The 25963-nt window shown below is 40.0% G+C and overlaps 1 protein-coding gene across 1 annotated transcript in view; it reads left to right on the forward strand.

The window, feature by feature from the left end:
* Window positions 1–20708, forward strand: part of LOC122911704 (putative protein ZNF720) — a 44791-nt gene extending 24083 nt beyond the window's left edge. The window contains exon 4 of the mRNA XM_044256674.1: window positions 14880–20708. Within this exon, the coding sequence (XP_044112609.1) occupies window positions 14880–16774 (1895 nt within the window). The 3' untranslated portion in view covers window positions 16775–20708. The remainder of the gene's footprint in view (window positions 1–14879) is intronic.
* The last annotated feature ends 5255 nt before the right edge of the window (window positions 20709–25963 follow it).

The following is a 25963-nucleotide window of genomic DNA, read 5'->3' on the forward strand; positions in this document are numbered from 1 at the left end:
GAATGATACTGACTGTCAGCTTTTCATATAGGGCTTTTAAGATATTGAGGTATGTTCCCTCTATCCCTAAATTGAAGAGTTTTAATCAAGAAAGGATGCTGTGCTTTATTAAATGACTTTTCTGCATCTATTTAGATCATATAGTTCTTGTCCTTTCTTTTATTGTGATGTATCACATTAATTGATTTGTGAATGTTGAACCACCTTGCAGCCCAGGAATAAATTCCACTTGGTCATGGTGAATAATTCTTTGAATGTACTGTTGGATCCTATTGACTAGTATCTTAGTAAGAATTTTAGTGTCCATGTTCATCAAGGATATTGGTCTGTAATTCTCCTTTTTGGTGGGGTCTTTGTCTGGTTTGGGATCAAGGTAATGCTGGCCTTATATAATGATTTTGGAAGTTTTCCTTCCATTTCTGTTCTTTGAAACAACTTCAGAAGAATAGGTATTAGTTCTTTAAATGTTTGGTAGAATTCCCCAGGGAAGATGCCTGGCCCTGGGCTCTTGTCCTTTGGGAGATTTTTTGATGACTGCTTCAGAAGATTCTGTTCAGGTTTTCTATTTCTTCCTGTTTCAGTTTTGGTCATTTATATGTCTCTAGGAATGTGTCCATTTCTACCATATTGCCTAATTTGTTGGCATATAGTTGTTCATAATATATTCTTAAAATTTGTATTTCTTTAGTGTTGGTTGCAATCTCTCCTCTTTCATTCATCATTTTATTTATTTGGGTCCTTTCTTTTCTTTTTGATAACTCTATCCAGGGGTTTATCAGTCTTATTAATTCTTTCAAAGAACCAGCTCCTAGATAATTTCCTCCAGTATATCTTCTGTCTCTCTCCTCTTCTAGGATCCCAATTAGTCTATGAGACAGGGACTTTAACCAGCTAAGCAATAGAGCCACCTGCAAGGATCCCAATTATTCTAATATGTTCCGCTATGTGATATCACTGATCTCTCAAATTCTCCCCTCCCCTTGATTATCTCTCCTTTTCTCAGCTTCTTTATTCTTCATTGTTTTGTCTTCTATATCACTAATTCTATCTTCTGCCTCATTTATCCTAGCATCTAGAGCCTCCTTTTTTTTTTTTAATTTTTTTTCAGCATAACAGTATTCATTGTTTTTGCACCACACCTAGTGCTCCATGCAATCTGTGCCCTCTCTAATACCCACCACCTGGTTTCCCCAACCTCCCACCCCCTGCCCCTTCAAAACCCTCAGATTGCTTTTCAGAGTCCATAGTCTCTCATGGTTCACCTCCCCTTCCAATTTCCCTCAACTCCCTTCTCCTCTCCATCTCCCCTTGTCCTCCATGCTATTTGTTATGCTCCACAAATAAGTGAAACCATATGATAATTGACTCTCTCTGCTTGACTTATTTCACTCAGCATAATCTCTTCCAGTCCTGTCCATGTTGCTACAAAAGTTGGGTATTCATCCTTTCTGATGGAGGCATAATACTCCATAGTGTACATGGACCACATCTTCCTTATCCATCCGTCCGTTGAAGGGCATCTTGGTTCTTTCCACAGTTTGGCAACCGTGGCCATTGCTGCTGTAAACATTGGAGTACAAATGCCCTTCTTTTCACTACATCTGTATCTTTGGGGTAAATACCCAGTAGTGCAATTGTAGGGTCATAGGGAAGCTCTATTTTTAATTTCTTGAGGAATCCCCACACTGTTTTCCAAAGTGGCTGCACCAACTTGCATTCCCACCAACGGTGTAAGAGGGTTCCCCTTTCTCCACATCCTCTTCAACACCTGTTGTTTCCTGTCTTGCTAATTTTGGCCATTCTAACTGGTGTAAGGTGGTATCTCAATGTGGTTTAAAGATTTTATTTATTTGACAGAGAGAGAGAGATCACAAGTAGGCAGAGCAGCAGGCAGAGAGAGGCGGGGAAGCAGGCTCCCTGCTGAGCAGAGAGCCCAATCCTAGGACCCTGAAATCATGCCCTGAGCCGAAGGCAGAGGCTTAACCCACTGAGCCACCCAGATGCCCCAAGCCTCCATTTTTTATTGCATCTCATCAATAGCCATTTTAATTTCTACTTGGTTAGATTTTAGTACTTTTATTTCTCCAGAAAGGAATTTTCTAGTGTCTTCTTTGGTCTTATCAAGCCCAGCTAGTGTCTTAATAATCATTATTCCAAACTCTAGTTCTGGCATCTTACTTATATCCATACTGATTAGGTCCTTGACAGTCAGTACTGCCTCTTATTCTTTTCTTTGAGGTCAGTTTTTCTGTCTTGTCATTCTTCCAGAAAATGGTCGCTTTTCTATTTGTAGAGTTTTTTTTGTTTTTTTTTTAAAGATTTTATTTATTTATTTATCAGAGAGAGAGGGAGAGAGAGCGAGCACAGGCAGACAGAGAGGCAGGCAGAGGCAGAGGGAGAAACAGGCTCCCTGCCGAGCAAGGAGCCCGATGTGGGACTCGATCCCAGAACGCTGGGATCATGACCTGAGCCGAAGGTAGCTGCTTAACCAACTGAGCCACCCAGGCGTCCCTCTATTTGTAGAGTTGCAGCTGTTTAGTTAGATCTCTGGTTGAGATTTCAGGTGTTCACAATTATTTGATAGCTTCCTAGCTGAATTCCTGGGACCAGACAAAACTAAGGTCTCCTATTCTTTCGCCATCTCAGTTCCCCAACCTCCTTTAGTGTTAAAGATTTTCCTATATATTATTATTGCCATGCTGGTTGTTTGATTGGTCATCACTACATGGGGTGTTTGCTTTTTCCTTTTTTCTTTCCACTTATTTCCTTCTGTTTAATTATAGCTCTCTGAAAATTCCAGTGCAGTATGTTCAAGCAACATATAACGTTACTAGGAACATTTGGTTATTTATATGTAGTGTTCTAACGGTGATATTAGTATTTGAATTTACCACTTTTTTATGCTTTTCCTTATACCCAATCATTTTTTATTACTAGTTTCTTATGTTTTCCTGTTTACATTTTAAGAATATAATTATATATTTCATTCTTTTTCTGTAAACTTTATATAATCAGTTCCATATTGCTTTAGGGAGAAATTGCAGGTTTTTTATGTTTTTGTTTTTAGATTATTTATTTATTTATTTATTTGACAGACAGAGATCACAGGTAGGCAGAGAGACAGGCGGAGAGAGAGGAAGGGAAGCAGACTCCCTACTGAGCAGAGAGCCAGAAGCAGCTCTCAATCCCAGGACCCTGGGATCATGACCTGAGCCAAAGGCAGAGGCTTTAACCCACTGAGCCACCCAGGCGCCCCTGCAGTATTTTTTTAAAAGAAACACTTTTTAAATCTAGTCACAGTGTGAAATTACATCTACCTTAATTTCAAGTTGTCAATATATGTACATTATGATATTTATTTTCTTACATCTATTTTTAATGAAGGTTTTTTTAAATAATGTAACATATGGAAATCGTAAGTAAAGAACTCAGTAGAATTTCACAAACTGATCACATCTCTCAGCCACTGAGATCATGAATCAGGATATTGTTTGTCCTCGTGAGCTCCTCAGTAACTTTCCTCGGAGCTCAGCAGTCCTTTAATGTATAAGGCAAGAGATTGCTGTCCTCCCTTTTGATCTTTATGTAAAAGCAATTAGCCAATGTGAGCTCTTTTGTATTTGACTTCTTTTCTTCCCATCATTTGTGAATTTATCTGTATTTACTGCATGTTATTGTGCCTCATTCATTAGAATGGTTAGATCCAATTCCATTGTGAATATCAACTGACTGCATCATTCTACTGCATGGAATTTCACAAACTGATCTCATCTGTATAAGCCATTGAGGTCATGAAACACAATATTGTCCTCTGAATTCCCTCTAAGGTCTCATTAACTTTTCCCCTAAGCTCAGCACTCTTTCAGCATCTAAGGCAAGGGATTGCGGTGCTCACTTTTTTACTTCGTATAAATGTCATCAGGCAATGGAGACTCTTGTATTTGGCTTTTTTTTCTTTCTCCATATTTGTGAATTGATTGATTTTCCTGCATGTTACTGTGCATCATTCATTAGAATGGATCGATCCTATTCCGTTGTGTGGATACCAGTCGCATCATTCTACTGTTAACAGGAAGGGGGATGGTTCTCTGTGCAGGACTGTCATGACTAGTACTGACATGTAAAATCTATGATTTGTCTTTCAGTGGAAAGATATGTACACATATCTGCTGGCTATTTATATGGGACTGAATTTTTCATAAATATAGTAAGATAGTTCAGCTTTAATAGATAATACCAAACACTTTGCTAAAATGTGTATACCAGTTTTCCTGCCACCAGCAGTGTACTGGATTTCTGAATTACATATTTACAAAACTTGGCTTTTTATGTAGGGTTTTTGTTTTGTTTTTTGTTTTTTGTTTATTGTTTATGGTAGTCTTCTGGTTGGTGTATGGTGTTACCAAGTCATGGGTTTATTTGCATTTTTGTTGTTGTTACTTCCTGTTAGTATGGGGTTTAGTTAACCTTTGGATAATCTCTTTTTCAAAGTGTCTAGTGAGTTTTTGTGACCATTTGTTTTCTGTCGCGCAATCTTTCTCTTCATGTTTTGTAGTTTTGTATATACGTTGAGAATAAGTCCTTTGCCTCCTCTCTCACTCTACTTCGTTTCTCTCTCTTGAGCTTTTGATACGGAGTAGTTCTTAATTTTAACGTAATCCAGTTTGTCAGTTCACCCTTCATGGTTAGTGTTTTTATCCTTTTTAGAAATCTTCCTTGATACCAAGACTTCAAAGAGAGAACCCTTTGTGTTTTGTTGTTTTTTTTTTTTTAAAAGATTTTATTTATTTATCAGAGAGAGGGGGGGGGAGAGAGTGAGCACAGGCAGACAGAGGCAGAGGGAGAAGCAGGCTCTCCGCCAAGCTAGGAGCCCAATGTGGGACTCGATCCCAGGACGCTGGGATCATGACCTGAGCCAAAGGCAGCTGCTTAACCAACTGAGCCACCCAGGCGTCCCCCCTTTGTTTTTCTAAAGACATCATTACTTTTACAATTTTGTTCTTTTTTTTTTGAGATTTTATTTATTTATTTGACAGAGAGAGAGATCACAAGTAGCAGAGCAGCAGGCAGAGAGAGGGGAAAGTAGGTTCCCCCCTGAGCAGAAAGCCTGATGCGGGGCTCAATCCCAGACCCTGGGATCATGATGACCTGAGCCGAAGGCATAGGCTTAACCCACTGAGCCACCCAGGTGCCCCTTACAATTTCATTCTGAAACCTATTAAAAATCAGTATGTTGCATGCTTTAGGTAGTGACTAAAGTTTTCTATTTTTCTTTTTTTCCAATCAGATTAGCTAACAAATTGAAATGTATTCTGAAAATATTGTATTGTGCTTTCTTTTCATTTTTTGTACAAGTCTTCATAGCATTAACACCATAACAATCTTGGAACAGACTTCTCCTGTGATTTCTCTCCATCTTTTCCTGCCTCTAGTGATGTTTAGCAATCTCATAGGACCACACACTCAGTGTCAGTTTTTTTGTTTGTTTGTTTGTTTTAGATTTTTATTTATTTATTTGACAGGTAGAGATCACAAGTAGGCAGAGAAGCAGGTGGGGAGGGCGGGGAGCAGGCTCCCCACTGAGCAGAGAGCCTGATGCTGGGCTCGATCCCAGGACCCTGGGATCATGACCCGAGCCGAATGCAGAGGCTTTAACCCACTGAGCCACCCACGTGCCCCTCAACGTCAGTTTTGATGTTAAAAACCTTCCGGGGGAGGGGGGAAAATAAATAAATAAATATATATATTTCCATGAGTGTCTTTGCTCTGACAAATGATTATTTCAGTATTCCCATAACAGAATGACTTTCAGGGACTTGGTAATAGAAGTCTTCTTGTTATACACTGTAACTGGAATCTTGGCAATCTGATCGCTGTTTTATCATTCTCTCTCTCTTTAGGTCACTGGAGGTGACCTAAGTAGGTTAAGAGGTAATTTAAGTTCTATCAATTTTATCACCTAATATGAGTATAGTCAACTCATTGGTCACTGTCTCTAAATAAGTCCCACCCACAGTGACAGCTTTTGGGTGAAAAGATTGCTGTCGTGATTCTGGTTGCACACCTGTTTCATATGTTTACAGAGTGGCCAGGGTTATGTCCTTTGTGGTAGAGTATGTGTCTTCGGTGCCTTCCAGACCCTTAGGATTAGCTGTATGGACACTGGTTGGAAGGAGTTTATTAACATCCAAGCTTCCAGGTTCATTGAGTCTTTAATTTTGCTCTGTATGTCACCACTAAATGAGCAACAGAGCAGCATAAAGGAAAATGAATTTGGGTACTGTCATGAATGTCAGAAGAAAATCGTACATTTTCTCTGTGCGGTATTGTTATTACTCATTGAAATCGTGCTGTGAGCTCATGACCTCGACCAGGCTTCTTGATTTTCATCAGGTACTGGCACACAGAGTAGGTCATGTGCATTCAAAGGATCAACATATCCTCCAGATCTTCACCTAAGTTCAGGGCAATCGAATGTGTTTTTGTCCTTGTGACCAACACTGTTTCATTTTACACAGTCTTGTCCAGCTTTTAGGTCTTTGTTGCTATTTTAATATTCCCCATTGATGTTTGATGAATAGCTCTGCCCTGATTTCTATGTGTTTTTCCATTTTTTGCCCTTTTTTTTGTAATGAGCCATGATTCTACTCTATCCAGGATCTGCTTTGCTTGGGTAAGGAGTATAAAATACTCTTATCTTTTCAGATAACATGCAAATTTGTTTGTTTGTTTACCATGTCCCTTAGAAAAGCTTACTATAGAAATGTAAGGTAGACCCTCCTGGGTACTGGGATTTCTTTACCTGATGAAATGCAAGACCCATGGGGACATGGGTGTTACAGCTTGCTCAATTCTTCTGTATTGTATCCTGCCTGTCATAGCCTTGCAAAATGTTTCCTGATGTACATTGAATAGATTTTATCCCAGAGCCTACGTCAGCTTAATGAGTGTTTGATGAGGTGGTGTACATATGGGAAAATTGGGCTGGAGCTCAGCTGATATCATACTGAGTGGTGGATATTGTTGGGAGATGTTTCCGCTGTTGGTTACGTTTTCTCCATGTGTTGTGGATAGGTCCTTTGAACATTTTTATTCTAATTGTCTTTCCATTGATGTTTGTGTATAAAAAAGCTTGGAATATAGTGACAGTGTCTTGCCCTTGGGTAGAGGACAGATTTGTTTATTGTACAAGAAAATGTATGTCCCCTTCCATGGTAAAAGTTTAGGCAGATATGCTAGTTCTTCCTTTAATATATTGGGATTTCCGGGGTGCCTAGGTGGCTCAGTGGGTAAAAAGCCTCTACTTTCGGCTCAGGTCATGATCCCAGGGTCCTGGGATCGAGCCCCGCATCCGGCTCTCTGCTCAGCTGGAAGACTGCTTCCTCCTCTCTCTCTGCCTGCCTCTCTGCCTACTTGTGATTTCTGTCTGTCAAAATAAATAAACAAAATCTTAAAAAAAAAAAAAAATATATATATATATATATATATATATATGGATTTCCTGTGCTCAGGATCTCACACATGTGGCACAAACCTACTGTATGTGCAGCGTCTCCCTGTAGGAATTGTGGGTAGGAGGTTGACAAGTGAAATTAGTATGATCAAGATGTTGGTGATGTTTGCTGTATCATGAACAATGGCCTTTGGTCTTTATTCCATGAGTCTTCTGTCTTCTGCCAGCAGTGGAAAATTTGTTAGAGGCCAACTTGTTACATGTGTGTAATCTTGGAATTTTTATAGTACTTAAGATTATCCATGGACTTTATTCAAAACAAAACAGACATACATGGTGTGTTTTGCTTTTGTTTGTTTATTTGTTTCGTTGTTTAGCTGTACACATTAGTGAAATCATATGGTATTTGTCCCTGTTTGTCTGATGTATTTCATATAGCATGATACCTTCTAGGTCTGTCCACGTTGTAACAAATAGCTAGAAACAACAAAACAACAAAAAAAAGCAGAAATAGACCCATAAATACAATGAACAGCCTGCTGGTTACCAGAGTGAACCCCAATGGTAGGATGGGCAAAATAAGTAAAGGGTAATTGGTGGTACAGAGTTTTAGTTAAGGAATTAGTGAGTCAGGGGGATAAAAGATACAGCATAGAGAATACATTCAGTGCTACTGTAATAGCATTGTGTGGCGACAGACAGTAAGTAGCTCAGGAGTGGTGAGCATAGTAGAGTCGACTGTGTTGTGAAATCACTGTTGTACACTGCAAGTGATGTAATACTGTATGTCAGTTATAATTTTTTTGTCAGTTATACTTGAGCAGAAAACAAAATAGAGGGACCCCTGGGTGGGTGACTCAGTCTGTTGAGCATCTGCCTTCGGCTCTGGTCATGATCCCATGGTTCTGGGATTGAGTCCAGTATTGGGCTCCCTGCTTGGCAGGAAGCCTGCTTCTCCCTCTCCTACTCCCCGGGCTTGTGTTCCCTTTCTCGCTGTGTCTCTCTGTGTCAAATAAATAAATAAAATTTAAAAAGAAAAAAAGAAGTCGCATGTAAAAAAAGCTAACCTCTCCACATGCAGCTCATCGTAGGTATTCACAGTAGGATATAGAGTTAGGGTAGCAAATTTCTGTGTAACACAATGGAGACAATGTACATTGTGGACAAAGGAGAGGGTGTAGGAGAAGGAGAATGTGCCCAGCAGGGTGGAGAAGGAAGAAGACATAGAAGAGCATGGAGCGCTCAGAGGCTGAGCAGCCCAGGAGATACAAGGAAGAACAGTAATTTCTGAACGTTTCTTCAGTTGGTTTTCACAGCAGTGCACTCTCTCTTATCTCTCACTATTAAAGTGCATGTAAGTAATGGCCACGTGACTCATGAAGGCTTCTCTGCATAAGTGGATTCTTTTGGGGATACTGGAAAATCCAACTAATGTTCCTGCCCACGTTCATTGTAGGCAAAGTCAGTTTTGTTTTGTTTTGTTTTTTTCCAATTTATTTATTTTCAGAAAAACAGTATTCATTATTTTTTCACCACACCCAGTGCTCCATGCAAGCCATGCCCTCTATAATACCCGCCACCTGGTACCCCAACCTCCCACCCCCCCGCCACTTCAAACCCCTCAGATTGTTTTTCAGAGTCCACAGTCTCTCATGGTTCACCTCCCCTTCCAATTTACCCAAAAGCACATACCCTCCCCAATGTCCATAACCTAAAAGTCAGTTTTTAGAAGGAAGCCAGAGATGCAAACCAAGGAGATCCTGTACCCAGAAGCAGTGGGCATTAGTAAAAGTATAGGGAAAATTTGGTGGTGGTGGTTGTTGTTGTTTTAAGGTTTTATTTATTTATTTGACAGACAGAGATCACAAGTAGGCAGAGAGGCAGGCGGGTGGGGGGTGGGAAGCAGACTCTCTGCCGAGCAGAGAGCCCGATGCAGGACTCAATCCCAGGACTCTGGGATCATGACCTGAGCTGAAGACAGAGGCTTTAACCCACTGAGCCACCCAGGTGCCCCGAACACTTGGTATTTTTAAAGACTGTGGGATCTCAGGGGTCCAAGCTAAAAAACCCAGCATTGAATCAGGACCAGATTGTTCCTGCATTACTTGTTGACATGGGAGCTGTTTCCAAGAACATGCTTGGCAGGGTGAGTGGACGACAGAGAAATACAGGGAGCCCCAGAGAGTAGTGGCAGGTCCTGTTCACGTGCCAGGGCCATGTTGGCTCAGATGGAAAGTGAAGGGAGGGAGGACTCAGGCCCACCTGTTTCGTTGTCTTCTCTGTGTCAAGGAACCCTGTGAAACTGTCCATCTTCTCTGATGCAGGCCTGGAGTTTCGTGTGGAGCCTACATTCTCCAGGTTTGACTGCCAAGAAATGGTCGTGTACTTCAGATTATAGAAATATTTTTTTGTTTTTGCTTTTAATATAATTAATGTTCTTCATTGAACCGAAGCTGGACTCCGTGCAGCCTCAGTTTAATCTCTTGGTTCCCTTTTGAGGAGCACCTCTTTCTACTATGGTCCCACCACCTAGAAAGGAATAAATTTTTATCATTGTTTGTTTAAACCTCCCAGAAAAATGAGGTAAGGAAGCTGTAGATTCAGCCCTGGTGTTGAATGGACTTTGCCTGTTCCTCTTCACTTGACTAGATCAGTACATTTGTACAGAGAGGTTCCTTGCTTTGGTCACACTCAGGAAAGACTAGAACACCATCCTTGAGAGAAAAAAAATTAGGACATAGGTGAGTGTAATGACTAGAACTTCTATGAAACCTCCCAGTCCCTACTGTTGGAGCGGAGAAATCCCTCAGTGTTTAAGGAACCCTGGAGGATATTACTAAGGTAGGGCAGGGTACCTACAGGAGATGAGAGTTCCAGAATTCTTTTTTTTTTTTTAATTTATTTATTTGGGAGGGAGAGAGAGTGCGCAAGCAGTGGTGGGGTGAGGTGCAGCAGAGGAAGAGTGATAATCCCAAGCAGACTCCACAATGAGTGCAGAGCCCCACCCAGGGCTCAGTCTCATGACCCTGAGATGGACCTGAGCCAAAACCAAGAGGTAGACACTCAGCCAGCTCTGCCACCCAGACACCCTCATCCCACCGCTCCTGAGCTTCAGTTCGCCTCCGTGTCAGCGTCTCTGGACCAAGCCTGTGTGCTTGAGCTGATCAGAATGCAAAGAGGAGCCTGTGAAAGCCTGTGATCACACACAAAACCAAGCTTAACTGCACTACTGCAAATTACAGTGTATGGGTTCCGTATGTGGCTTGCTATTTGAATAAAGTGGGTGTTTTCAGGTTTACATTTAGATTATGATTTACCGACTTGTTTAGATATTTATTTCACAGTACTTGTTCTGTGCCCTTTGAAGGACGTTAGGCACCTGATACCAATGTGACTCATGACAAGTTCATGTACTTCATTTCCTCTGTCCTGTATGTCAGATCCCTCCACTGTAAGATTAATACTTTTCCTCATTTATCATCACGGACCTCGGGAACACTTACTGAAAGATGTGTATAATCATCTCATTTAATCTGGAAACTCCTCTGTTTCACTTTGTTTGTAGTCTACTTTGAAACTGAAGGTTCTCTCCTGTGTTTGCTGGAGATGGCGGTGTTTGAAGGGGAGATGGTCAGTCAGTCACATGGGTCCTTCAACTTTCCATTCTACTACACGCTCATGTCACAGACCAACTCTTCCTTAGCATTTCTCTGTTGCTCTGTAGGAGGAAAGTGTGCATCACATATGTCCCACTGCCTTAAAATTGTAAAATACAGCGCAGCACAAAGGTATATGAGCAAAAGCTTTCAATGCAGTAAGAGACTCACAAACACTAGGTATTTCATTTATATCATTGTGGGTTTGTCTCTGTGGTGTGTTTGCAAGACACAAATTCCTTCATCCACAAATAGATTTAAAAGTTTTATGCCACTGAAGACATTTCTTAGATTCAAGGACAGTAAGAAATTTTGGCCCTATCATTTTTTATTCTTTTTTTCTTTTTTTTTTAAAATTTTATTTATTTACTTGACACACAGAGAGAGATCACAAGTTGGCAGAGAGGCAGTCAGAGAGAGGGGGAAGCAGGCTCCTTGCCGAGCAGAGAGCCGTCTCGGGGCTTGATCCCAGGACTCTGGGATCATGACCAGAGCTGAATGCAGAGGCTTTAACCCACTGAGCCACCCAGGCGCCCCTGTCATTTTTATTCTTTTTAACTTAATTTGTAATTTTTTTCTGTGTTATGTTTTATCCTCACTTACCTCTTGTAGTTAAAATGTTCTGCAATTTAGGGACGCCTGGGTGGCTCAGTTGGTTGGGCGGCTGCCTTCAGCTGGGGTCCGGGGATCGAGTCCCGCATCGGACTCCTTGCTCGGCGGGAGGCCTGCTTCTCCCTCTGCCTCTGCTTACTCTCTCTGACCAAAAAAAAAAAAAAAAAAAAAAAAGTTCTGCAATTTAATCATTTTGCATTCCCACTGTCACTTTGAAACCAGCTATGGATCTTCTTTTATAGTTACCTCTGTCTAGTGGTCTGTGTGTTCCTCTTAGACTTACGCAGTTTCACAGAATCTGAGGTAAAACTCTGGCTCCGCTATCACTGAAGTTTTGGCAAGATCTTTATTGAAAGATGAAGAACAGTCCTACTGTTTTCAACATATTTATTCATGGATGAATTTATGGGGGCACCTGGGTGGCTCAGTGGGTTAAAGCCTCTGCCTTCGGCTCGGGTCATGATCCCAGAGTCCTGGGATCAAGCCCCGCATCGGGCTCTCTGCTTGGCGGGGAGCATGCTTCCTCCTTTCTCTCTGTCTGCCTACTTGTGGTCTCTATCTGTCAAATAAATACGTAAAATCTTAAAAAAAAAAAAAAAAGGAATTTATAATAAAGTGTTAGAATGGTATGTGGGTAATAAATATTCAAGAAGAATTTTCTGTTCATGGTGTTAGAAGTTGTGATTTCCCCAATATTCTTAATTTCAAAGCCATCCATGATTTTCTCTTTTTTTTTTAACTTTTGTAATTTAGTAGTCTGGCTCTTTAATTAAGATGTTGGCATCACTTGCAAGCTCATGAGAAATGTAGAAACCCAGAGCCCACCTAGAAATTCCAATCAGAATATGAATTTTAATAAGATCTTCAGTTCATTGTCATACACACTAACCCTGGAGAAGTAGACCTCTAGCTCACCTCTACTTTTCCTTGTTCCATCTCTGTCTTTATGTTTGTAGTACATTATTTTGGTAACAGTGGCTTTTAGTATTCTTTAAATCAGTAGGTATGGAACCACTAATGTACTGACTGTTCAATTTCAAGATTGTTCTGGGTATGTGTCATCCTGTGACATCATATGAATGTTAGGATGGTTTTGATCTTTCTGCCAAAAATGGCATTTGGAATTTTGGGAAGTGATTGTGTTCATTTAAAGGTTATGTTATTGTTTATTCTTATCTCTATCTTATTTATTTCTGGCTTTTTTTCTTTTTTAATTCCTTCCTCTACTAAATTTCAGCTATGTTTCTTTCTCTAGTTCCTTGTAGTGTCAGGTTAATTTTACTTACTTTAGATTTTTCTTTTCTTTTTTTTTTTTTTTAAGATTTTATTTATTTATTTGACAGACAGAGATCACAAGTAGGCAGAGAGGCAGGCAGAGAAAGAGGAGGAAGCAGGCTCCCTGCTGAGCAGAGAGCCCAATGCATGACCTGGGCTGAAGGCAGAGGCTTTACCCCACTGAGCCACCCAGGTGCCCCCAGATTTTTCCTTTTTTAAAGATTCTATTTATTTACTTGAGAGAGAGTGAGAGAATGAGCAGGGAGAGCGGCAGAGGAAAAAGACTCCCCGCTGAGCAGGGAGCCTGATATGGGTCTTCATCCCAGGACACTGGGATCATGACCTGAACCAAAGGCAGAGGCCTGACCAACAGAGCTACCCAGGCACCCCTGAATTTTTTTTTCACTCAAGCATTATATCATAAAAAAATGGAAAAGTGAGAGTTAGGAGGGAAAATTCTTAGAAATAAATAACAAGTGATGTCCAATAAATAAAATAGCATTAAAATACTCATTCTTCAGTGTTTTCTATACATCATGTCATCTGTGAACAGAAACATTTCTCTTTTCCTTTTTCAGTTGAATTACTTTTACATGTTTTTCCTGCCTCATTGTTCTGACTGTAAAATCCACTACTGTGTTGAATCAGAGTGGTGAAGTCACTTCACTACCTGTTTCTGATCGTACAGAAGGCTTCAGTCTTTTACTATCGGATATATTAGATTCTAGCTTTTAGTGCAGACATGGCGTTTATTAGTCTGAGTTGGTCCTTTTATTCCTACTACTGAGTGTTTGAAGTCATAAAACAGTGTCCAGTGTGCTCACGTTCCTCTTCTGCATGAGTATTTAAATGTGATCATTTCATGTTTGATCTTTATTCTTTTACGTGCTGTCTTAAATTTATAGATTACTTTTTGTGTAAACACCCTGAATTCCAGGAAGAATTCCCATGTGGTTATGTTGTAAAATAGTAAAATCTGTTTTGATTCAGGTTATTTCCTTTATTGGGGAGTTCACATGACTATTCATCTAAGTAGTAGTTTCTAGTCTTCTTTGCTTATAGTGCCTTTCTTGGGTTTGTTTATATGGTAATGCTTGTGTCACAGAAAGTGTTTTATAATTTCCTTTCACTTCACTCCTTGGAAATGTTATAGGAGATTTGAAGTACTTTCTCATTAATGTTTGTTTGAATAATCCAGAATATTCACCTATCATAAGACTTCGTTGGAAGCTTTTTTTTTAAAATTACTTTTTCAGTCTACTTAGTAGTGGTAAGTCAGTAGAGAATTTTTCCCCCTCTATGATTGACTCAATAGGTTATACCTTTTTGGAAATTCATATTTTTTAATATCTATTTGTGGGTATGTAATTATCCATCATGCCTTTTTTAATTAGCTTTATTTCTGTACTGTCAGTTGTATCTGCTTTCACTTCTCCAATTTTGATTTCACTGGTTTTCTCTCTGTCATTCTTCCATGATTTACTTAAAAATATGTCAGTTTTGTAGATCTCTTCTGGAAACCAACTCTTCCTATTGTAGGTATTTTTCTGTTTTTGCCACACCCTGTTTTGTTGATTTCTATTTTAAGTTTAAATTTCCTCCCTTCTTCTAGGTTTGGACTCAGAGAGTACTTTTCCTGATTTTTTGAGGTGTGGGAAAGTGATGTGTGCTCCAGCACAAGACTACAGAACTCTCTGTTAGGCCACGTGATCAGTACGTGGTCTGCAAGTTTGTGTCCCTGCAGGAATCAAGTCCAGATGATTTTCTCAGCCATCTGAAGTTCTCTGATTGATTTTATTATTCCATATTATAAGTTTTCACTGTATTCGTCTGAGAGTAGTAAGTGGAATGATTTTACTTTTTTCTTATTCAATATCTTTCAGCTATATCTTCACATGGCACCCAGAGTTTCCTGCCAACATTGTGCATAGAAGCTTCTTTCCAAAATGTAGCGGTGCGTAGATATAAACATACTGCCCTGGAGAATCTACACTTCATGGTAGACTGTAACAATGATGGGGAGAGTGAAGAACATCAAATATATCATGAAGGACATATCCAGACTGAGACAACTGCGCATAATATGAACATCACTGCCCAAAATGGTGAAGGATATAAAACATTTTGGAAAACATCCCTTCTTAAGTCTGCTACTTCTGCAAAGCAGTGTCTTTCTATATATAAGGGCTCAAATCAAATGATTAAACATACATATTTGCAGAACGAAAAGTTGGAAAATCTGGAAAGTTGCCTAGTCCGTGCTGAAAATAATTATTTCAACCATTTTGAAAGTAGGATTGGATTGACCTTTGAGTCAAATATTTCTGAAAATCAGAGATTTAAAATTGAAGAACAAAGTGCTGAGTGGGATTCATTTGAGAGGTCTTTCACCGAGGAGTTAACTCTTCAAAATTACCAGGGTATTTTCAATGAAAACAGAATTGCTCAATGCAGTGAATCTGAGGAAAAATTTAACCCGGGTTCAAGTGTTAGTACATGTCTGAGGACTCATTTTCCAGAGGACCATTATGAACTTGATAAATGTGTGGAAGTCTTTTATCAAAGCTCCAACCTTATTATACATAATAGTATCCCTATGGAAGAGAATCATTATGAATATAATGAATGTGAGAAAGCTCTTAACCAGTCCTCCAGTGTTAGTGATCATCAGAGTATCCATGTGGGAAAAGACTCATACAGGTGTTATAAACCTGGGAATATGTTCAGTCAGTCATCAAGACTAAATATACGTAATAGGATCGGAACTGAACAAAAAAGTTACATTTGTAAGGAATGTGGCAAAGCCTTTGACTGGCACTCCACCCTGTGTCAACATCAGCCAATGTATCTGGGAGGAAAAGCTTACAAATTTGAAGAATGTGGTAAGGTGTTTATCCACCACTCACACTTTACTCAACGTGACAGAATTCGTACTGGAGAGAAAATCTACCAATGTAAAGAATGTGGCAAGTGCTTTAACCATCACTCAAATCTTAGTCGACATTACAGAATTCATACCGGAGAGAAACCTTACCAATGTAAAGAATGTGGCATGGCCTTTAACCAGCACTCAGTGCTTACTCGACATCACAGAATTCATACTGGTGAGAAACCTTATCAATGTAAAGAATGTGGCAAGGCCTTCAACCAGCACTCAAACCTTACTCAACATCACAGAATTCATACTAGAGAGAAACCTTATCAATGTAAAGAATGTGGGCAAGTCTTTAACCATCACTCTAGCCTTACTCAACATCACAGAATTCACAGTGGAGAGAAACCTTATCAATGTAAAGAATGTGGCCAGGCCTTTAATCAGCACTCAAACCTTACCCGACATCACAGAATTCATACTGGAGAGAAACCTTATCAGTGTAAAGAGTGTGGCAAGGCCTTTAACCAGCACTCAAAGCTTACCGAACATCACAGAATTCATACTGGAGAGAAACCATTCATATGTACGGAATGTGGTCAGGCCTTTAACCGTCACTCACACCTTACTCGACATCACAGAATTCATACTGGAGAGAAACCTTATCAATGTAAAGAATGTGGCAAGGCCTTTAACCAGCACTCAAAGCTTACTGAACATCACAGAATTCATACTGGAGAGAAACCTTACATATGCAAAGAATGTGGCAAGGCCTTTAACCGACACTCACACCTGACTCGACATCACAGAATTCATTTTGGACAGAAACCTTACATATGTAAGGAATGTGGCCACGCCTTTATCCAGCACTCACACCTGAGTCAACATCACAGAATTCATACTTGAGGGAAACCTTACCAAAGTAAAGAATGTGGGAAGGCCTTTAATCACTGTTCATCCTTTACTCATTATCACAGAATTCATAGTGGAACAAACCTTACAATTTTAAGGAATGTGAGAAGACTTTAAAGACAACTCACCCCTTACTCCACATCACATAATTCATAGTGGAGAGGAACCATAAAATTGTAGAGAATGTGGAAAGGCTTTTAAGTGATGCTATTCCTGATCAGAGAAAGTGTATTGGTGAAGATTTTGGAATATGAAGAATTTTGCAAGCCCTTTATTCAGAGGTCACATTTCATTTAGCATCACAGAATTCATACTGGGGAAGAACTTATAAATGTAAAGAACATAGGAAGGCTTTTAGAACTGCTCAACCCTTTGCAGCATCTCAGAGTTTGTACTGAGGAAAAACATTACTAAGGTAAAGGGTATCATAAGCCTCTAGCTGGAACTCATAACTTACTCAACATCATAGCTATCATACAGCATAGATAAATGTAAAATGTAGAGAAAGTTGCAGTGCCTTTAACTGGAATTCAGTCTATACGCAGTATCCCAAAATGCACACTGGATTCAAACCCTAAAAACATCATGATTGAGGAAAGACCTTCATTTTAAAATTTCACTGTAGCAAACACCAGAGAGTACATACAGGTAAGTTACTTGAAAGATGTAAATATTTAGAAATGTATGTAAGTAAACATCAAGTGTCAATAAATATCATAGAAATCAAGTAGAAAGCAGTACATGAGTCAATCTATTCAGACATTACATCAAAATACTTATTATAAAGACTAATACAAAGTTAAACACTTAGAAAATGTATATGCTATTATGCTTCAAAAGAACAAGTGGTTGGGTTTTTGCATAGATATAATGAATTTTTCAACATGTCCTTGTTTTTTATTTTGTTGTTGTTGTTTTGGGTTTTTTTTTATTTTGGTTTTGTGGTTTTGGGGGTTTTTTGGGTTTGTTTTGGGGGTTTTTTGTTTTGGTTTGGGTTTGGGGTTTTTTTGTTGTTGTTGTTCATTGACCTTATCTGGGATTTGTGACTAGCAAATATTAACATATTTGTACTCTCAAATCACTTCAGAAAACTCATTTATTACTAGTGGGTTTGTAAAAGTATGTCGCTGATTGTTGTTGGATCAAAGATATGAGATGTCCATCATTAGGCAGGACTCCTGCATATCTAATTGCCCGCAGATGAGGAAGGACAATATAATATATAAAATATGAAGAAAATGTAAATGGAGATGCTGTTTGTGGTTATAACATTAATGTTAGTTATGATGGAAAAAGTGTCCAGAACATCATTATTCTCCATTTATTAAAACTAAAGAATTTCCTGGATATTATAAATAAAATATTTTACTCTGGTCTTTGAGAAAAAAGAGGTGCCAGTCCAGTGAAATACGGTTGTATCCTCATAATAGCTGTAGTTAGAAGTAGAGGATGTCAGGTGATGTGCTTGAAATGAAGAAATCCTCAAAGATACAAAAGGAGGATAACTCTTTCTTAAAATGGCATAGGATTATGCATACAAAAATTTTAAGAGTGATCCCATGCCTGAAAACAATGGAAATCAGTACTCCCACATCATGATATCAGCACACAAATGCTTTTTAATGCTTGATTCTGTATTTCCAAAAAGGATTATAGAGTGGCTTTGAAATGTATACCTTAGTCCGTGTGTGAACGTAATATATTTTAATTAATAAAACGTGATGAATTTTAACATGTTATCATGGATGAGTAATGAGTGAAGTGTCATCCCACCATCAGTGTTAACCTATCTCATTTCATAAAAGGTTGCAGGCAACTGATGAAATCTGTCATTTATTCGGTAATCATGTGGAATAACATACTTAGTAATCCATTTTCTCAGTGGCCTTAAAGTTTAAATAATGTCTGATTATTTCCCCCCTTGTTTATCTGTTGTATCATTTTCTCCTCTTTTGGACTAGTGGGATATTATAACAGACATGTTGCAGATTATATTTGGGTCTTATTGACTGATTGACTCAAGTACGCTATGATGCTGCTACTTGGCATCCATTTCATGTCCCCATCGGTTTTGCAGGGTACTTGAATTGATAGCAACCTCTCTCACTAGTGCATTCCCTAAACAATACCCTGCAGAGTCACCAGTTAATGTAAACTCTGACATGACATTCCCAGTCCATCCTTGTGAGCACCCATGACCCCTGTCTACCGTGACTTTCCCCTTGTGTGTTCTTGAAGAAGACTCTCACAGAGCTTCATCCTAAATCTGCTTTAGTTTCAATGGCCCAATCTGGACATAGCTCTGGGACTCACTAAATCACTGTATCCATGGCCCTTAATAAAGGTATATGCCACAGTTCATAGGTGGGGGTGTTGTGTCCATGTTTCTATGAAGTAAAGATACACTTATAGCAGCGCTTGGTGTGTAATAGGTACCTGTAAGTAGGAAAAACATATTTCCAATAGGAGTGATACTGTAGCCCCAAGGAAGGGATAGAAAATGCAGAGGATGAAGAATTGGCATGAATTCTGCATGTGGAGGAGGAAACCTGTCCCAGGTTGCCCAGCTGACTCCCTGGATTTAGAAGAACACCTTCTGCTCATTTATTTTCCAAGTGATCTCCAGATCGCCTCTTCTGTTTATCCTCATTTTTAGTTCCAGCTACGTAGGCATCACAGACATTCTTCTTTGCTTGTGTTGTGGCTGAATTGAAATGAGAAAGACATAAAGTCAATGGGTGTAAATTTATACATTTAGCACTGGATTGTGGGGTGTGGAGCTAAGTAATACGTGATGATGGCACCAAACTTAGAAAAAAGACCTATTAAAAAGTGAAGAACTCTTTCTAATGTGGGAAGGGAACCAGAGGTGACTCCTTTAGCCACTCCAAAGGCACAAGGAGCTCTTGGTGGCATCATCCAATGAATGTCATCGAATAAGTGAAATGGACATAAGGAATTAGCAAATGTGAAACCCTTTGAATCTGGGTTTCTGAGGATTAGGGAAGTTTTACATTATCTTCATGATTTAATTCAATTCCTTTGTGTTGGCGAGGACCAGATGCTGTTGGACGACAATGATTACTGTGATTGCTCAGGCCTAGATCAGTGGCCTCGGTGGAGTAGGGGAAGTTGGATGATGCCATCCTGTAGGGCATAGCTTAAAAATGGCACATGGCCGAGTAGATGTTGGAGATGAAGAAGCCTTCTGGACAGTGTGGTAGATAGGATCAGCAAGACGTGTGCTGTGGTTGCACAACGCGCTAGTATCCCAGGTGTACAACCCCAACATAGTTTAGATCCACTGTTGGTGGGTGACGTTTTCAGGGAAGGTGACACACTTCTGTGCGGGACCTTCCTCCCTTTACTCGGTGCCATGATGAGTATGGTCCCACACTCTGGCTGTGTTTGCCATGGATTTGTCAGGGGAGCAATTCCACACTCAGTGGCAGTGAACATTCCTACTTCAAACAGTCTAGCCCAAGTGTTCTTTGATTGAGAAACGAAGAAAGAAGATATGAGATATATGTAATGAAATATTACTCAGCCATAAAAAGGAATTCAGTCTTTCTCTTTGCAGTGACATAGAGGGAGCTAGACTGTGTTATGCTAAGTGAGTGAAATCAGAAAAAGACAAATACCATAGGATTTCACTCATGTGGAATATAGGAAACAAACAAGCAAAGGGGAAAAAAGAAGACCAGCAAATCATGAGAGACTCCTAACTATAGAGAAGCAACTGATGGATACCAGTGTGGAGCTGGATTGGGGGGTGAGTTAAACAAGTGATGGGAATGAAGACGTGCATTTTTTTGTTGTTGCGCGCTGGGTGTTGTATGGAATTGTACAATCGCTATTGTACACGTGGAACTAATATTACATTGTATTGTTAACTAACTGGAATTTAAATAAAATCTTTTTAAAAATGTTTTGTTTTTTACAGATATAAGAGAACCTTTACCTTAACTGACTTGCAGCAGTGGCCGAAAATATACCTTTGTTAAACAAATGAAAGATTTATCTTTTGTCCATTCCTGATTCCTCCAGAATTCATTAAGTCTCAGTAACTATTCTTATATTTTTATGCCCTTGTATGTATTTGCATCATTTCAATAAGAATCTGTTCTCAGTGCTAAGAGACAGTCAGAAACAGTGGTTATATAGCCAAGGCTTTGACTGGAATGTTACAGCTGAGAAAGAACTACATAGACTCAGACATGACCAGGCAGCTAGAAGGGACTAAGATTGAACTATATGGCATCAATAAAGTCTCCTTGGAAATACCAACCCAATACTTTGCTTACAGAGTTCCCCACAGTCTTACCATGTGAGCAAGGAAGATCACTTCCCAACAGCTGCAGGAAACTCAGGATATTTCAAGGACTTCATGAATACAGAAATTCACCCAAATCTGTAGTTATTGTAGTCAAAGTCCAATGGCAAGTATTTGGCTTGGCTTCTGGCCTGGAGAAGCTATTGAAATTTCAGTCTACAGATTGCTTATAAAAAGTTCCAACAAAGCTGTTTGTTTGTTTGTTTAAAGATTTATTTGTTCATTTAAGAGAAAGAGAAAGGATTAGGAGAGAGACAGAGGGAGAGGGAGGCAAGCAGACTCACCATTGAGCAGGGAGCACCCGGGGGGACTTGGTCCCAGGACCCTGAGATCATGACCTGAGCTGAAACCAAGACTCAGCCACCCAACTGACCAAAACACCCAGGCACCTTAAAAGTTTTTAAAGAGTACATAGGGGCGCCTAGGTGGCTCAGTCATTAAGCGTCTGCTTTCGGCTCAGGTCATGATCCCAGGGCCCTGGGATTGAGGCCTGTATTGGGCTCCCTGCTCAGAGGGAAACCTGCTTCTCCCTCTTCCACTCCCTGTGCTTATGTTCCCTCTCTCGCTGTCTCTCTCTGTCAAACAGATTTTTAAACATCTTAATAAATAAATATAAAAGGTCTATAGGTCAACCTCTATTCTTCCTGCTCTTATATAAAAAGTCAGGCCAATTTTTTTTTTTTTGCAGACTTGTTTTACAGTCAAATTACTGTTAATTTGAATTTAAAAATTACTGTTAATTTGGTTACCTTTGGTAAAAATGCAGGCGAGTATAGAGAGAAAAATATGAATCAGCTGAATGTGCTGATTAGAGTGCTGTTGGTCCCTCCGTGTCACCTGGACATAGCGGATTGTATTTCCTGTCTTCGCTTTCCCTGAGTTAGCCCGGCTAAATTCAGAGCGCTCAGCATGCTAAGTGGCTGATTCTTCTATGCTTCCCCTGATGGAGCACCTAAACCTAATTCGTGTTGTGAATGGGAATCCCTGTGGGATGGCTGCTGGGTGCTGAAGGTGACCTTGCCACTCCCTACTGAGAGAAGCTAATGTTCTTTGTCTTTGCATTCATTGAGAAACTCTCTTGCAACAAACATTTTAAATTGGCCACATTGTGAAGAATTTTAAAATTCTAAGAGGACTTTTCATCGGAGCCACAGACTTGGAATCTGTGCTTCTCTTGACTAAAGTGTATGGTGGCCACGTGGTGTTAGAAAAGAAAGTCACCTTCCTTTTAGTGGAGTGCAACCGCACACCAGCCTATTTTGTAACGTGCAGCCTGATGGTCTGCAAGTGGGGAGCTAGATCAGACACACTGATTCCCATTGCTAGCCACAAAACAACTTCAGCTGCACGAGCACACAACTAGAACCACAAAATTCTGATTCCATAACCAGTTTTTTTTTTATTTTTTTTTTAAGATTTTATTTGTTTATTTAACAGACAGAGATCACAAGTAGCCAGAGAGGCAGGCAGAGAGAGAGGGAAGCAGGCTCCCTGCTGAGCAGAGAGCCTGATGCGGGACTCGATCCCAGGACCCTGGGATCATGACCTGAGTCGAAGGCAGCTGCTTAACCCACGGAGCCACCCAGGCGCCCCTCCATAAACAGTTTTAACCAGAAGAGAACTAGTCCTCACTAAAATGAGTTTATCACGAAACTATGACCAAGTAAGACATTTTCTTACTGTTGATCCTCTACCAAGAGAGGGCTTCCCAGCCAGATGCTTGACTTCTCTCACTGCAAAATGAAAGCACTATAGTCAAGAGTCTTTTCACGTTTACTTTCATAGTCTTTTTAAACCTAAATTTTTGATATGCACAGTCCTTTTCAACTATACTTATTTTTGGTTTTCATAACAGTTTAATTTTAAATGTTATCTTGTGACACCTGGGTGGCGCAGTTGGTTAAACGACTGCCTCCGGCTCAGGGCGTGATCCTGGAGTCCCGGGATCGAGTCCCACATCAGGCTCCCAGCTCCATGGGGAGTCTGCTTCTCCCTCTGACCTTCTCCTCGGTCATGCTCTCTCTCACTGTCTCTCTCTCTCAAATAAATAAAATAAAATCTTAAAAATAAAATAAAATAAAATAAAATAGAACAATTGGGGGCACCTGGGTGGCTCAATGGATTAAGTCACTGCCTTCGGCTCAGGTCATGATCTCAGGGTCCTGGGATCGAGCTCCACATCAGGCTCTGCTCAGCTGGGAGCCTGCTTCTCTCTCTCTCTCTGCCTCTCTGCCTACTTGTGATCTCTCTCTGTGTGTCAAATAAATAAATAAAATCTTTAAAAAATAAAATAAAATAGAACAATTGGAGTGCCTGGGTGGCTTGATCAGTTGGGCGTCTGCCTTGCACAGAGGTCGTGATCCCAGGGTGCTGGGATCAGGCCCCACATAGGGCTCCCTGCTCAGCAGGGAGTCTGCTCCCTCTCCCTCTGCTTCTCTCCCCAGCTTGTGCTCTCTCTCTCTTTCTCAAATAAATAAAAATGACTTTAAGAAAAAATAAAAGTAAAAATACAGTAATTTTTTTTGACATGAATTTTTGCTTCCATATATATTTGTAGGTTGAGACCAAATGGGCCAAGTCCTGGACAGGTGTCATTTGTGATGTATCAGAATAAATGCAAAGGGAGTCACAAATATTATAGTCCTAAAAAGGCTGCTTTATAAATGCATTACTTCTGGTGCTCTATATAAAGGGATATATTAAACTAGTAATTTGTATATATAGTATGTCTGCATTTCCTAGGAACTTCTCTTGAATCCATTTTTTTTTCAAAGATTTTATTTATTTGACAGAGACACAGCGAGAGAGGGAACACAAGTAGGGGAAGTGGGGTGGCTCAGTGGGTAAAACCTCTGCCTTCAGCTGGGGTCATGATTCCAGGGTCCTGGAATTGAGTCCGCATCAGGCTCTGCTCAGCAGGGAGCCTGCTTCCCCCGCCCGTCTCTCTCTCTGCCTGCCTCTCTGCCTACTTGTGATCTCTCTGTCAAATAAATAAATAAAATCTTTAAAAAACAAAAAAAGGGCAGGGGAAGTGGGAGGGGAAAAGTAGGCTTCTCATTGACCAGAGAGCCTGATGGGATCCATCCCAGGACGCTGGGATCATGACCTGAGCCAAAGGCAGATGCTTAATGACTGAGCCACCTAGGCGCCCCTCGAATCCATTTTTAATAACAAATATTGTACAGGTTGAGCAGTTATACTCTTCAGACCAATACAGTCCAGACTGAATAAACTTAAAAAGGAAATTTTAAACCTCTGCTTTCCTCTATATTCAAGCCTAAAGCACATCAATGCTAGTGTAGGGCTCAGAAGTAAAATATGTTTCTTCTGAGTATTTGGGAAAATGTGAAGTCCTCTTGAGAAACTCTAAGAAACATAATAGTCCTCGCCAGCTGACACTAAGGAGAAAGTACCTCACTCACTGTTCCATGCGGCGGTGTGCTGGCCCCACCGACTTCCGGGTTGGATCACTGCACTAAGTTATCTGTGCTGATCCCTCTGAAAGTAAGCCCTGGGATCCTTTTTTGTGCTCTTACATCAGCAATAATAATAAATTTGACAGTGTGAAATTAGAAGTGTCGAGGGGTTTCTTTAGTGACTGAGCAAAATGATGTCTCCAATTTATTGTGATGTGTTTTCACTATGTGTGCTTTGTATGGGTCCTGTTTATTTCACTATAGATTAAATTCTTGTCCCTTCATTTGTATTGTTATGTATCTTGTATTTTATTGATGTGAAAATCAAGTTCTGTCCTAAAAATATCTCTGGATTTAAACAAATTTGAAAATGTTATGTGAAACTGAGGGTTGCTGGAGGGGAGTGCGATGAGAGAGGGAGTTAATCGTCAAGGAGGGCATGTAATGTAATGAGCACTGGATATTATAAAAGACTGATGAATCATAAGCCTGTATCCCTGAAACCAGTAATACATTATATGTTAATTGAATTTGAATAAAATTATTTTAAAAAAAGAAAAGCATTATGTTACAAAAAAACATTTACAGGTAGAATTCAGTTCAGCTTCCTTTGCACTCCATTGCTTATTGTTAGCATAAAGTGAATTTGAACAACTCTGTTGTCAAAAACTCATCACATAGAATAGAAATGGTGTAGTTTTGTGGCCCAAGGTGAAACTGGAAAAAAATGAAAATGTACATAGGGGGCACCTGGGTGGCTCAGTGGGTTAAGCCTCTGCCTTTGGCTTGGGTCATGATCTTGGGGTCCTGGGATCAAGCCCCGCATCAGGCTCTGCTCAGCAGGAAGCCTGCTTCTCCCTCTCCCACTCCCCCTGTTTGTGTTCGCTCTCTCTCCATCTCTGCCAAATAAATAAAACCAGAAAGAAAGAAAGAAAGAAAGAAAGAAACAAGGAAAGAGAGAGAGAAAGAAAGAAAGAAAGAAAATAAATGTGTGTAGACCCATGAGGTCATGTTAAGAGATGATAGTTGCTTCGGGCTCCCTGCTCAGTGGGGAGCCTGCTTCCCCCTCTCTCTCTGCCTGCCTCTCTGCCTACTTGTGCTTACTCTCTCTCTGTCAAATAAATAAATAAAATCTTTTTTAAAAAGAAAAAAAAAAAAGATGATAGTTGATATCTTCTGGTGCCATACCCCAGAGTTGTATCCCACTCAGGAAACTTCGAATGAGAAAAAATTCCTTTCTAGTTTGTGTCAGAGGTTTGGTTGGCTGCATGTGGTAGTTATACCTGTAGAGCAGTGCCGAGTAAGAGCTTGAAGGCTGGTGTGTTTACATCCCTGTGTCTTCAGTCCGAGCAACGTATTCCTCAGCTGGTACAGCTGTGCTTGGAACCATATGACCTACAGTTTGTGTTCTTTCATTTGAACTAAAGAGATCAA

This window comes from Neovison vison, chromosome 7 (genome assembly GCF_020171115.1).
Source record: "Neovison vison isolate M4711 chromosome 7, ASM_NN_V1, whole genome shotgun sequence".
Lineage (NCBI taxonomy): Eukaryota > Metazoa > Chordata > Mammalia > Carnivora > Mustelidae > Neogale > Neogale vison.